The sequence below is a fragment of the Arachis duranensis genome, chromosome 4, assembly GCF_000817695.3.
Source record: "Arachis duranensis cultivar V14167 chromosome 4, aradu.V14167.gnm2.J7QH, whole genome shotgun sequence".
Lineage (NCBI taxonomy): Eukaryota > Viridiplantae > Streptophyta > Magnoliopsida > Fabales > Fabaceae > Arachis > Arachis duranensis.
In genome coordinates, this window is record NC_029775.3 from 7,323,228 (window position 1) to 7,337,987 (window position 14,760).

A 14,760-nucleotide genomic window follows, 5' to 3' on the forward strand; every position below is an offset into this window, starting at 1 on the left:
CCATGAAGTTATCAAAGCATAAAAGATTATACAATTCATCTTAGACTCAAGAACCTTGTCAATTTGGTCTGCAAAAGAAAAAAAACATAGAGATTTAATTTATAATTTGAATCAAGTGTTTTCGGCTCCTTGAAAGCAAAGTTCTAGGTTCTGATTAAAAAGAAAACAAAAACAACTATGAATGTTGTAAAATTTGAGATGGTTATTTTCTTCTGTAAGGGAAGTTCTGACTTCTCGTTCTGTAATGTGTGCTCTTTGTTAGGAGGCCTGCCCTTCTGTGAAGAACATCCTTCTTCTGGATTCCGATGGGAAGCGTGTAGCGGTCAAATATTTCTCAGATGACTGGCCAACAAATGCTGCAAAGGAGGCTTTCGAGAGAGTTGTATTCACCAAGACTCAGAAGACCAATGCTCGCACTGAGGGTGAGTGATTGATTCCTTCACAAGAATCGCAGCATTTCTTTAATGTTCTGGGGTATCACAAATGATTTTGTCATATACCATGATCTAGGATCAATAACCTTTCATGTTTTGTTAAAATCTTCCTGTGATTCGAAACGGATTTCTAATTGCTACTCTGTATGTGACATCATTTTGTGGATGTATTGAGCTCACTTTTGTTTTCATTATTGGTTTTCCCATTTGACAGCTGAGATAGCAATGTTAGAGAATTACATTGTTGTTTACAAATTTGTTCAAGACCTTCACTTCTTTGTTACTGGAGGAGATGACGAAAACGAGCTTATCTTAGCCACAGTCCTTACAGCTTTTTTTGATTCCGTTGGCACTCTGCTCAGGTTGCTTTCTTATACTTAAATAGTAATCTATCATGTACATACACGCCTAACGGCACTAGAGATTATCATTATTTGCATACTAGTCCTTGATTTTACTGGGTTTCCCTCCTTTTCTCCTTCAGAGGCAATGTGGACAAGAGGGAAGCTCTTGAAAATTTGGATCTCATCCTATTGTGCATTGATGAAATTGTGGATGGCGGGTAGGCTTGCGTTTCCCATGATAGTTATATCTTTTTGATTGTTTGTTGTTAAGATTTCCCTTCCAAACTACAGACTAAAAGTGCCATATGATACACCAGAGAGTAAAATTCCCATATGCAGTTAATAATTGCAATGGTGATTTAGTCATAAATTCGAAAACCATATTTCAAGTGTTATCCTGCTAGGAAGGAACATAAATACCACAATTTGGAACTTGCATAGTTTGTCATGATACTTTTCAATTCTATACACTAATAGTTTGTCATGTATTGAGCTTATATTAATTTTATATACCATTAGATTTAAGTGACTAAATATGATTCACTCAATTGTTGTGTTAATGACTTGTGCAGCATCATTCTTGAGACTGATCCAAATGTTATTGCTGGGAAAGTTGCAAGTAATAGTATAGATTCTGCTGCTCCTCTGTCTGAACAGGTACCATTCACATTTCATTTTACTACCAGAATAGAATATTGATCATTGAAATGAAATTCAATCTTTATTAACTGATTTTCATTCTGTTGCAGACACTAACTCAAGCATTTGCCACAGCAAGGGAGCATTTTACAAGATCCCTACTTAAATGATCCGTATGGTTTTTCGCAATGGAGGAAACATGTCTGTTGGTCTCTTAGAAACGTTTATAAGAATCTCACTTGTTATTGTATTCTGAACCTGGATGATGATGACGCTTGAGCTGTGAAAAGTTACTTTGCATGAGAATATAGTTCTATTTTTTTTTCTTCTTTTTAAACACTTATTCATGTGACATTTGTTTATTCACCTACCCATTACATCTATGAAAGGACATTTCATATAACCAACTCTGCTTGCTGGAACAAGTTCTTCTTGTTGGCATATTTTTGTGAATATATCGTTTAAATGAATTTTGTTGTTCATACTAGTTCTAACTCATTGGAGTTGGTTATATTTGGTAGTAAAAAGTTTTATAGATAGATATACTTTATGTATGTAATTTTTCTAATTTACTCTTCATTCTAATTAATTTTTACGTGAGTGGATCTTCTCTGGTGAAAAAAAAAAAAAACTGGATGGTGTCTAGTGTTAAATCTAACCCTTTATTTTTCTCTCTAGTATATTTATTTTTTGTCCCACTTATAAAATTAAAGATGAGAGATCACACTTCATTTTCTCAAGTGTTGAAAAAACTGGAGAGGATTCATTTCCATTCTCATAGTGATTGAATAAAATTTTCATTGTCTACCTATACTTTTTCAATAAATATAATTGATGAGTGGCATCATCGATAAAGAAGTAACAATCTATAAACATTTTTATCCCATTTTTTTCCCAAACATAAAATGTTGCTGGATAAAAAAGTTTGGCGTTTAAGTTAGATCTTACGATGACATAGTAAAACTATATTTTTTAACGTGCTAATAACAAGTTCAAAAATGCTAATTTGCAATGGGTCATTTTTATTTGACTAACTGGAAAGTATAAATTTTCACTAGTATCGTATTTTTCACTTCCCTTCACTGTTTGATAACAGAAACTTTCTACGTATCCCCTTAACTACATCTTCAATGAAAGAAAACAACAAAAAAGATAATCATTGTTCTCCAGAAAGATAAAAAATTGATCTATATGGAAATTTTATTTATCTGGTTTTGATGAATAGTATACTCTTGGAAGAATTTCAACCTTTTGAGAATAATGTGGCAGTAACAGTATTTCCTTAAATAGTCATCAACTAATCACAGATTTCTCATCCTGCCATGTTTCTGATTAGAGCTCAAGAACTGCTTTTTCAACTCATGCCTTTTCAACTTTAGACTTGGAAAAACTTGTCGCCTCCAAAGTCTAAATTGTTGTAATGTCAAAACATGCTTGAGCAATCATATTATCTTCTATCGTATGAGAAGAGAGTCCGGATCAATATGTACACCTTCGCTGGAAGTAGGAGGCAAGTTATTCCGGGACACATTTCTGTTTCCCCGGACTTGCGCATGAGTCTCTGCCTCATGTTGAAACATCTTCACTAGTGTTTGAAGCTCAAGCATCCTAACCTCAACCTGGCCCTCATTAATAGGTTTCTTCAGGCCAAGGTACGCCAAGCCAGCCGCAATCAGCACCGCTGTTAAAAGGACAAGGACGGCCGCGAAGACACCAAATGCATATGGCGTGTTTTCTCCCCCAGGCATTCCATCAACATTGATCCCAAATAACCCTGTAACGATGGTAAGGACAACACCGACACCACCAAATACAGCTAAATTATGGGTCACCCGAAGGCTTCTATCCTGGATAGATATGTTTAAGTGGATTAAAAAAATCATCATATTAAAGATATGGAAAATTGTGCAAAAATGTTACTAGGCAGTGCTTGAGAGTTAGAAGCATCTTAAATGAAAGCTCAGAGGTGTTGTACCTGCAGCCAAGCTCGCACATTGCTCTGCATAACATCTTGAATGGTAAACAAGCGTCCACGGACTGCTTCTTGCTCCTCAATCATTTCCCTTGTACTCTTTTTAATTTCTTCTAATAAGCTTTTCGCTGTGTTTCCTTTCAAATGTTGGAGAAGCTCAAAGACAATCTCATCTCTTGCATGGAGTGACCACTTCACTCTGATAACCTGCATGGAACACAGTAGTCAGAGGGTTCTTCAGACTATAACTGTCAAATCATAAAATCATTTGAGTCCTCTAATGACGTAACTAGGCTAAGTGAGAATCGGCATACCTGTCTTGATAACCTTCTGATTTCTTGATTTAAAATTACGCTAAAAAGATTTAAATCTTCATAGTTTCTCCTAGCCAAAGGAAAAAATAAAAAAATAAAAAATAAAAAATAAAATAAACAACTTAGTGTAAAGACAAGTTGTGGAACTGAAACAAACTTTTAGTATTAGTACTTGTTCATAAACTTCAGTTCAATCTCATCTGCTGCCCCAAATATAGATTTACGGAATAACCTGAAAAACTAAACAAGAAAAGTTAAACAGAATTACATGAGTTGAAGATTATATAAAATGCAGTAATAGAAAAATAACTGCATTAGATTATACCCACATAAGCAGAAGTTCTACAAAAGAGAAAGGTGAACAAGGATGGCTTTACTGATTAGATGCTAAACATGGACTTTATCTGTTCTTTTACTAAGTTATGATGGCATAGGTTTAATATTTAAAGTAAATGAGGAAAACTTATGTTGAAGATCTCATAGTAAAGGCTAGAAAGATAGAATGCATGACACCAACACATGTATTGCTTCATATGGGCAAATCAATTATGTTCTGCAACAAATATAAAAATAAAATAAAATAATAATTCAAAGAAAGTTCTGTTACCTATCATCCCACCGAGAAAGACGGCATGCAAGATGTGCTATAATGTCATGCGCTGTTCTTGGCATGTTATATCCTCCAGCAGAAAGAAGCTCCTAACCAAAGTGCAGCACTGAGTGAATTACATATTTCCAAACTAATGCATACAATGAACCAGTAATTTATCCCTTTGATTAAATAAGAAATGTTATTAACATGGAAGAGAAGCACAGTGAAGGAAAATTCTAGCAAGAACAACCTGAACTTCTGTGATACCGAGAACGTTTATCCGGGACACTGATCCTTTTATATGCATTGCAGTTAATAGGAACTTTTGTGCTTGCCAAGATCTAACGACAACTGGAATGTCATCTTCTTCATTAAAAGGATCACCTGCCGATTGGCCCAATAGCTCAAATAAAAGCCCTCCTGCAACTCTGACTGGGACCTATATAGAAGAGTAAATTCTAATCAAACATCGAGTTAAACGCTAGTCCAGGACTTAATTTTAGAGAGAAACATGAATTTTGTCAATTTGCTGTAAATGTTATATTATATACCATGAAAGGGTTCCTGATTTACTCTCTACCTCGGTTAATCTCTAACATAATGTAAAGTAAAGAAATTCAAGATATAAGATTTCATTTCAAATCATATTGAACTATATGCAAAAGGAAACGACTTACTTTTTGGGAAGAAAAGTAACCTTTTTGAAGATCATGTCATGCAACTTTCATATACCAAATACTTGTTTTCAGTTGTAGAACTTTTCTAGTCATGCTTTATTTTTGTATACAGTAGTAATATATAGATATATCTCAACAACACGTAGATTTTCACAAAAGGATACTAAAATCACATCCTATTTGTTCAATCAATGGCACATTTTGAACATTTTGTATATACACAACCTCGTATGCCCTTGGTATAATAGTGCATGTAATTCAAGAGAAGGTTACCAGTAATTACACCATTACTGCTAGCAGCTATGAATGCTGAAAATGCATCGTACCTCATAGAAAAGGTGTTTCATCTTCTCACTTATTAGTTTACTTTCATCTCTCAAAGCTAAACTAACAGCAGGGTGTAGCCATTTAGCATTAATGAGCCAAGTCTCAACATTGGGATGACCTGCACAAACATGGCACCACCATATAGGCCCAGCTGGGTACTCCCAATAAGGAGCTGCCAAATCTGCTACAGTTAATTCATCTTCTTGATCCTCGATTTCAATTTGATGATAACCCCAGTCTGCATCAACCTGAACTGTTTGAACAAGTTGCACAATTCTTTTCCATCCAATCGGTACCCAATGACCACCCTCGTATTTTCCTGCAGCATTAAATTGGCCACCCTGAGAAACCTGGCTCTCTTTGTCATCATCGGAGGCACCAAGCGAACTGTCCCTCAAGGAATTTACAGATGAATGATGTGAGAGATTATCTTTATCTGCCCTGCCAGAAGCAGCATGTGTTAAACCTTCTGAAGAGCCGGACCTCTTGCACTGATAAACATCCAAATTTAGTTTGTCTGAGATCTTCAATGGGGACCTATGTTTAATTGGTTTTTTTCGTCCTTGAACAAATTCGAAAGCACAAATAAGCCCATCTGTCCAAAGGTTATTTCCAGGGTTGGATTCTCCAGTATTATAGGTGCTATTGCTTTCTGATTTTTGGTGTTTTACTGAGGAACGTGGTTGGTCTTTCATGTAACTCATTTTCTCAGCTCTTCATGAAGCTAATGTAGCGAAGTTACATTAGACCTATACTTGAAAACCACTCTTGTATGAGCAAACTTCTACACAAAACATGCTGTTTGAAAAGCTTTTGATTTCAACCATGGGTTCGACAACCAACAGCAACCCCACTGATTATTTATAAATCAATGCTGCAATCCTCAAACTGAAGGGAAAGATGTTTGTTTTAAATATAGCACAGTCGGATATTCTAAAATCAAAGAAAGATTGAGCAATTAACTATCTTAGAGAACTATCAAACAGAATTTATCGGCGAAAGCACAAGAATAAGCAGAACTTCAAGGCTCCAGCTTAGATAATAGTACATTAGATTAGGTTAGGTGTATACTTTTTAAGTTAGATTCCAGCATATCAAACTACATTATCTCTGTTGATACTGCATAGTGTATTTATTGATCAGAATTCAAATCCCCTCTTAATTCCACCAGAAAGGCATAACCATAACCATTTATTTTAACTAGTAATGTTATTGCTTGAACAATGAATCAATCAACCTATTCATCCAATAACTGTTTCTCGTTCGTTCTTCTAAAGTCGCACCAATTCAAATCATGCTTCAAAAAATAGAAACAAAACAACAAATTGGCAACTAGAAGACAAGGAATTAACAATCTAATAAACAATAAAGAAAAACGAAAACAAAAAATTATATATAAAAAATATAAAAAAAATAAAAAATGGAAACGGAACGTACCAAAGAGGTAGATGAAAGTGCGAAGTGGCTCCGAATCCTGAAAGGAAAGTGAGCTTAAGAATATAGTTGATTGATATGAAAGCAAAGAAACGCGCACCTTGCGCACGTAAAGGGAGAATGATGTTTAAGTTGCTAACGTACGCCACATGCACATTGTAATTTGGAGGGTGCCATGCGCAATGACCATATTCTGTTCCACTCTTTATGTGGCTTTGATTAATTTGATGAGTGATTATGGATATGAATTACGTTAATGCATAAACTTTAAAGCTAGATTCATCGAAGCAGCTACGAATGAGTAATTTTATTTCATTGGCAGATTCATACCCTAACAAACAACTAACAACTTGGTCCAGGATGTTCCATGATTCCATCATCTATGGATGATAGGAGTTGGACCAATCTGTATTTTCAGCAATTTACACTTTACATGGATTTTTATTGTAATTTAATTTTGGAATCCCCTAATAATTTGTTCAAAAGACCATGAGACCCTTAATTAAAAAAAAAATTGTTTTTAATATTTAATTTTATGAAATTAATTAATTTTTTTAATGATTTTTCGAAACATGTTTATACAACAAATAAATCTCTAATATATCTTTTATTTAATTTTTGTAAATAAAAATAATTTAAAATTAATAATATTTTTCGATTTTACATAATAAATTTAATCAATATATTTAAAAAAATAGTAAAAATATAAAAATTTAATCAATATATTTTAAAAAATAATAAAAATATAAAAAAATTAAACGATCCCAACAATTATCTTCAAAAAATAATGTGATTCCCAACAGAAAAATTTTATCAATTCTAGTTGACTCTTAACGGATAAATCAATAGTTTAACGTGTCATGTAAATTTATTCTGTTAATACAGGAAAAAAATATTAACAAAAAGACTAATCAGTCTCACAAAAATAAATACTAAGAGCCGGAAATGATTTTTTTTTGAGAGTTTCGTTGTCTTTCAAAAAATTTATGGTTTTTTCTCTTTAATTTTAATGCGTTAGTAACGTAAAATAATTTTAGATATGTATTTAATTACGTAACATCACATCAACAAAAAAAATTATATTTTATATTAATTATGTGAATAGTTATCTAATTATATAATTGTATAAAATATTTTATATTGTCGATACATCATAAATAAAATCATAAAAAACCTTTTTGAATATATGTTGTCTTGATCCAAAAAGGAATACGATAATGCTTTGTATTTAAGTGATTTCACTAATCAACTCTAACTAAATGATTTAGAGTCACGTGCCACTTATAACAGATTTTTCACCTAAACCTCCTCTTCTTCGTTTCTTTTCAATGTAACATTCTCTTCTTCTATGTTTATTCTGTGTTTTTTTTTTCTAATTATTGTCTCTTTTTTTTTTAAATTTTTGTTTTTTTTCTTTGATTTTTTTGTGTTCTCTTCGAATTTTATTCTTTTTCTCTTCAAATTTTGGATTTGCATTTTTTTTAAATCAAATAGTGTAATTAAAATTGTTGAAATTTTGTGTGTTCTAAAACAATTAATGATTCAAGATCAAATCAGTTGAATCGGGGTGATTTGAATTATTCTTCTTAATCGACTCAAGTGGACGAGGTTTGGATCGTTATTAATTTTATCTAATTTTATTCTTCAACAATTTTGAATTGAATGCAATAGAATGAAATCTAATGCAATTAAATAAAGTGATAATGAATTTGGATAGAATGCAGGAGTTTCTGAATTTTAGAATGTAAAATTTTTGGTTCCGTTGTTATCACACAATGGTGTTGCTATGATAATATTTCGGTTCATTCTTTAACAATTTTGAATTGAATAGAATGGAATGGAATCTAATGCAATTGAATAAAGTGATAATGAATAATTTTATTCTTTTTTGGCTAGAATCAGTGTTGTTCATGAATTTAAATTTGGATAAAATGCAGGAGTTTCTAAATTTATAGAAAGCACAATTTTCAGTTCATTTGTTAGTACACAATGGTGTTGTTATGAGAATATTTCAGTTCATTCTTCAACAATTTTGAATTGAATGGAATGGAATGGAAGCTAATGCAATTGAATAAAGTGATAGTGAATAATTTCATTCTTCTTTGCTAAAATCAATGTTGTTTATGAATTTGAATTTGGACAGAATACAGGAGTTTCTGAATTTATAGAATGCATAATTTTCGGTTAATTTGTTATTACACAATGGTATTGTTATGAGGATATTCGGTTCATTTGCAGTCTAGGTGTGTTGTTAATAAACAATTTATCCCAAAGGTTGGGATGACTTTCAAGACACTTGAAGAAGCTAGAAAATTCTACAAAGATTATTCTAAAATTGCTGATTTTTCTACGAAAATAAGAAACACCACTTGGAAAGGAGATAAAATTAAGAATCAATTAATTACATGTAGTAGAGAGGAAAAATGAAAATCCAAGATATCTCAAACTCTGAAAATAAATCTCTCAGCCGACATAAACTGTCCAGCTAGGATCTACGTACATGTATTGAAGGACGTTGGTCTTTTGAATAATTTTCAAAGTTGTTCTGAATCATTCACACTCCTGTTATTCACATCCATGCTGTTCAGATCGAGCAGAGATGCTTAAACAACATAGGTAGCTAAGCATGTTTGTGCGTCGTACCATTGAAAATAAAGAGGAAGCCAGAATTAGATCGAGTAAAACATATTAGTCATTTGTAGCAGCAGTGAGTGGTCATCGTAAACTAAATTTTATTGAAAAAGATATGAGAAATTACATTACAAGGGAAGTACAGAATGTTTCTAAACAAGATGATGCCAAAGAATTTTGGAAGTACTTATTAAGAATGAAAGAGAAGAATCAAAATTTCTTTTATGAGCTTAATCTTGAAGTTGATCACTCTATCAAAAATACATTTTAGACTGATGCAAGAAGCAGGACTACGTATGAGTATTTTGGAGATGTTGTTTCATTTGATACGACTTATAACACAAGTAGGTAATTTTTTCCGTTCTAGCTTCAGTTCTTTTTAATATAGTATTTGGTTCATACGCGCAACTAGTTTCTGTTCATAATGGATTTTTCTTCTCTTGTCCATTGTAGGTACAATTTGGTTTTTTGTTCTTTTGTTGGTGTGAATCACCATGATCAGTGACACTTCTTGGATGTGCTTTGATGAAAAATAAGAATATTCAGTCATTCAAATGGTTATTTGAATTTTGACTTCATTGCGTGAGAGGAAAGGTACCAAAAGAAATTCTTACCGATTAATGTGTATCGATGCAAAGGGCTATTGAGATCTGTATGCCAACAATAATTCATAGATGGTGTATTTGGTATATTATGAAGAAGATTCCACATAAATTAAATATGGCTACAAAAGATACAAAGAAATTGAACAAGAGATGAGTCATATTATTTAGAACTCGTTTACAAAAGATGCATTTGACAAAAATTAGAATGATTTTCTCATGAAGTATGGTATTGGAGATAATAAGTGGCTTTTAGGTAACCGTGGTTTCATTCGAATTAATTGATATTGTTATTTTTCGGTGAAAACTGTTATAACTTTCGATTCATTTTGTGTCTGATTTTTTAATTCTGTCCCATTTTGCAGAGCTATTTGAAGATCATCATTTATAGATTTCAGTTTATCTTGATCACCATTTTTTAGTTGGGATGAGAAACACACAAAAGAGCGAGAGTATGCATGCTTTTTTTTAACAAGTTTATTATAGCAATAGCTCATTGATTCAATTTGTGAAGCAATATGATAATTGCCTATGAAGCAGAGAGCATAGAGAGAGAATTTGATGCTGCAGATTTTTATACTATCATACTGTGTGCAACAAAATCATCAATAGAGGTTCAATTTCAACATGTGTATACTCATGAGAAGTTCAGGGAAGTTCAAACACAATTTAGAGGAAATGTAAATTGCATCACAAGATCAACGTAATCTGCTCTAGGTTTTACGGCATATGAAGTTGTAGAACATGTTTCTAACTCTTCTTACATATCAAGTGATATCATGCGAAGTAAAAGGCGAGTGCTTATTATTTGGGTCAAGGAGTATATTGTGTCGTCATTCTTTGAGTGCCTTAAGTTTTGAGCGAGTAGATAAAATGGCACCGAAATATATATTGCAACACTGGAGTGAGAACGTAAAGAGGGGGCACACATATCAAAAGCAGCCAAGACAAGCCTTTATTGGAGACAAGAAGCAAGAGATTTGATGATTTGGTGTTTTGCTCGTATAATATTTGTGAATTTCTGCAGAATCTAAGGAGTTGACTGAAATTCAGCACCGCACTTTTGATAATGTGGGTGAAATGCAAGAATATCAAACGAAAAATAAAGGTAAATTTTCGTTATCTCATGAAGATGCTACGTTGAATGATTTTAACGACCTTCAAAGTCCCCCACGTGTTAGAACAAGAGAACATCCCAAGAATAGACTGAGATCGAATATGGAAAAAAATATCGCAAATGAGTCAAAGAAAAAGAAAAAGGCAGCTCTAAGTGAGGTAACATTAATTTGCTTTTGATTAAGCAAAAATGTGTTTGTGCATATTAGTACATTTGCTAATATATGATTTACTTCTTTTGCAATTGAACCTTTTAGATGGAGAATCAATCATTTAGTCAAACTCCAGCCTTTATCATGCACAAGATATGAATTATCCTGGAAAAGATATGTGTAAACCATGAGTAATTAGTAAATAATTAACCAATAAATTAATTATTATTTAAAAAAATTAGAAACTTAAATTTTATAGTTTAATGAAGTAGAAATAATTAAAATAAGAATTTTTACACTAATTTTAAAGATTTTGGCCCAAAATCGAACCAACAGACCAAACCAGTTGAACCAAACTCAAACCAAGTCCAAAGCCCACCTATAAAACTCCCAAAATTGGCTTTCTTCATCATTTTTCACCCTGGATACACAGAAGAATAGAGAAATCGCGTTAAAAACCCTAACCTCACCTTTAAAAATTCAATCGTCCATAACTTTCAATCCATAGCTCTGATTGACAAACCGTCAACGGCCACGCGTTCATCTCAAAATTCTCTACAAAAATCACCCAAATAATTTGGTAAGAAGTTTGAGATTTCATTCTCAGTTCTTTCCTTTCATTTTCATAATTTAGGTTTTGAAATTGAGAGATTTTGTGATTTTGATAGTTTTGGAGTACTCTAGCGGTGGATATTCACTAGGTTCTGTCCAATTAATCAGTAAATAAGGTAAGAAACTATTAGACCCTTGTGAATCATCGAGTTAGTGAACCCTATGATGATTATAGTGATATTGTATGAATTAGATTGTGTTCTTGTTGATATGGAATTCAATTGGGCAGTTTGGAATGAAATCCAGGTGATTAAGCTTGAGGAATTGATGTTTGGAAGCTTGGAGCTTGTGAAAGGAGAGGTTTTTCAGGAGTTCCGAGATTAAGGAGGAATCGGCCAAGGTATGGTTTTGATTTCTCGTAGATAATATATAATGTTTCGTAAAAATATAGGCTAGATGACCATAGGATAAGTTGTATGATATAGAAGGTTAAGGTTTAGTGACTCATTGTTAGAAATTATTAAGTGGATGGTTGAAATGCATGATTATTGATTATTAATGATTGTGAATAATGATGATGAGAATGATTGATGGTTGATGAATGATATTGAATTATAATAATGAGCTTTGAAAGGGATAATGAATGTGATAAATAATATTGATAGTAAATGATGATGAGAATAGATTGTGGAGAATCGTAGAATATGTATGTATGTATATATGTATGTATGTATGTATGTATGTATGTATGTATGTATGTATGTATGTATGTATGTATGTATGTACGTATGGGACCCGAGGAGGGTGGAAAATAGGGGTGGAAACAGGCCAGGCTTTGCTCTTAACAGGCCTGGCCTGTCATACAGTTGATTGGCCTGAGCCTGGCCTGCAGCCTGTTATAGGCTCTTTATAAAGTACTAGGCCTGGCCTGTTATTCATCCTGGCCTGGCCTGAAGCCTGTTAAAAGGCCTGATAATTTTTTTTACAAAAATGAAAATCTTATTTAAAAAATTATTTTTTAATAAAAATAGTTATATGTAATATGTCGTATATTTAATATTTATAAAAAATTTTAAACTTTTAACATATTTAAAATATACAAAAATATTTATAATAAAATATAATAAATTTAAAATATCTCATAATTTTATTAATAATAAATAATTATTTATATATTTAATTATATTTTAACAGGCACAGGCAGGCCTGACAGGCCTATAAGGCTAATTAGTGAGCTTGGGCCTGGCCTATTAATGTATTAGGGCTTTTAAAAGAGCCTGGGCCTGTACCTATTTTATAACAGGCCAGGCCAGGCCAGGCCAAACACAGGCCAGGCTGCAGGCCCCTGTCAGGCTGCCTGGCCTTTTTCCACCCCTAGCAGGGATGCCCCTAAATATGGAATGGCTTCTAGGAGAAAGGATCACATGCTTCAGCTGGAGAATCAGCACCTGCAAGTACTTGCAGAGGTCATGTTTGACATACTTCAACAGGAGAATCAGCACCTGAGCCTGGGCCTGGCCTATTAATGTATTAAGGATTTTAAAAGAGCCTGGATTTGTACCTATTTTATAACAGGCCAGGCCAGGTCAGGCCAAACACAGGCCAGGCTGCAGGCCCCTGGCAAGCCGCCTAGCCTTTTTCCACCCCTAGTGGCAAAGTTCGAGTTTTAGGGGATGTGCTGCCGAAATTTTATGAGAATTTTTTGAAAGTTTTGTATTAGTTAATTTGGATGGAAAAATCGTTTATCTGATTAAAATTAAATGAATGTATGTTTGTGATACCTGGGAAGTAGTAAGGATTGTGGTTCGTCCCGTTTACTCCAGGTCAGTGATTGTGACGCCTGGATAGTAGCAACAGTAGTGGATTATTCCGCTTGCTCCAGGTTGAGTCTTTAAACACCCGCCTGGGTAGTAGCAGTAGTAATGGTTATCCCACTTGCTCTAGGTTAAGCGGGTAGTAGCATGGGGGTTGTGGCTCAGACCCACTTGCTCTGCAATGGGTGTTTCTATCCACGGTTAGCTACCAAGACATGTCGAAGTTGGCTATGTAACTGATAGATGATATCATTAGCCATAGGGCAGACATACATCATATGCATATGTGTGTTTTGTTTGATTTGCATTAATTGGACTTGCCTATGTGATTATTATGCTTACCTGCTATATTTGCTACCTACTATATTATCCTACTTGTGTTTCCTTTGTTTGTATTGCTTGTCTATGCACTGGAGTTTTGGAGGATTGGAGGAAGGCGGAAATTAGGGCTTAAGTTAGAAAGGAATTAGAAATAAGAACCTTAGATAACCTACCCTGTTTATGGTTTTTAATTTATAAACTTTAAGATTTAAATATGAGTGTCGAAGTTCTAGGATTGCCTCTGGCTTTTCCGGCACCTTATATCTTATGTACGTGGGCACTTTTACCATATTGAGAACCCCCAGTTCTCATTCCATACATATATTGTGATTTTCAGATGCAGGATGCGAGGCACCGCACTGAGCATTCTGGAGACTCTTAGAAGTGAAGAACTATCTTGGGACTTGGTGTTTATGTTTGGCTTATGTTTATATATGTGTATAAATTCTCCATCTTGTATATATTATGTTTTGTCCCTCTTAGAGGTTGACTTGGAGAAACAGGATTTATATTTATCTATTAGATTATTTTTTGGGGTTGTATATATTTATATTCTAGTCGACCTTTGCTTCGCAGGTCGAGTCTAGATCTTGATTATATAACTATCATTTGGAACTCTACTTTTCTTATATCTGTTTTCTGGTTTTCTATACAAGTTCTCTATATTTTTGTTTCTCGTGAGCGTCGTACCTTCAATTTTGTTTTCATCGTACTCCTTTTCTTTCAAGGCTCCCAGATATATTATCCTTGTTATGTACATATATTTTTACTTTTAAAGGTCGTAGCGCCTTACCACCTCTGATTTACATCCTAAGTTTAAAGTTTTGGGTGGTAGGGTG

General features: G+C 33.5%; 2 protein-coding genes across 8 annotated transcripts; one reads left to right on the forward strand and one right to left on the reverse strand.

Moving 5' to 3' along the window:
• The first annotated feature begins 244 nt into the window (after window positions 1–244).
• Window positions 245–1,820, forward strand: LOC107483011 (coatomer subunit zeta-2). Its single transcript, XM_021141418.2, is given in 5 exon segments — window positions 245–422; window positions 649–796; window positions 919–996; window positions 1,351–1,435; window positions 1,528–1,820. Coding segments are annotated over 5 exon segments (549 nt in total). The 3' UTR covers window positions 1,588–1,820.
• A 621-nt stretch (window positions 1,821–2,441) lies between these two features.
• LOC107483081 (uncharacterized) lies at window positions 2,442–7,123 on the reverse strand. 7 transcript variants are annotated; one of them, XM_052260838.1, is made up of 9 exons: window positions 6,878–7,123; window positions 6,737–6,773; window positions 5,299–6,048; window positions 4,546–4,734; window positions 4,311–4,402; window positions 3,876–3,935; window positions 3,704–3,773; window positions 3,393–3,596; window positions 2,442–3,264 (listed from the first exon to the last, which is right to left on the reverse strand). In XM_052260838.1, the coding sequence occupies exons 3-9, from the start codon at window positions 6,001–6,003 to the stop codon at window positions 2,872–2,874; spliced, it is 1,713 nt and encodes a 570-aa protein (XP_052116798.1). In that variant the 5' UTR covers window positions 6,004–6,048; window positions 6,737–6,773; window positions 6,878–7,123; the 3' UTR covers window positions 2,442–2,871. The 7 variants fall into 7 exon arrangements, with proteins under 7 accessions (XP_052116798.1, XP_020995636.1, XP_020995638.1 ...); XM_021139977.2 differs by having other exon boundaries at window positions 5,299–6,187; XM_021139979.2 differs by having other exon boundaries at window positions 5,299–6,187; window positions 7,064–7,079.
• Window positions 7,124–14,760: the final 7,637 nt, after the last annotated feature.

Bases quoted from the DNA above. Each gene is read 5' to 3' on its own strand.
- LOC107483081 (XM_052260838.1), bottom strand. From the start codon at position 6,003: ATGAGTTACATGAAAGACCAACCACGTTCCTCAGTAAAACACCAAAAA. The intron at 4,403-4,545 runs GTTGTTCTTGCT...CACTTTGGTTAG, and splicing joins TCGGTATCACAGAAGTTCAG to GAGCTTCTTTCTGCTGGAGG. The intron at 3,774-3,875 runs GTACTAATACTA...TCCTTTGGCTAG, and splicing joins GAACTGAAGTTTATGAACAA to GAGAAACTATGAAGATTTAA.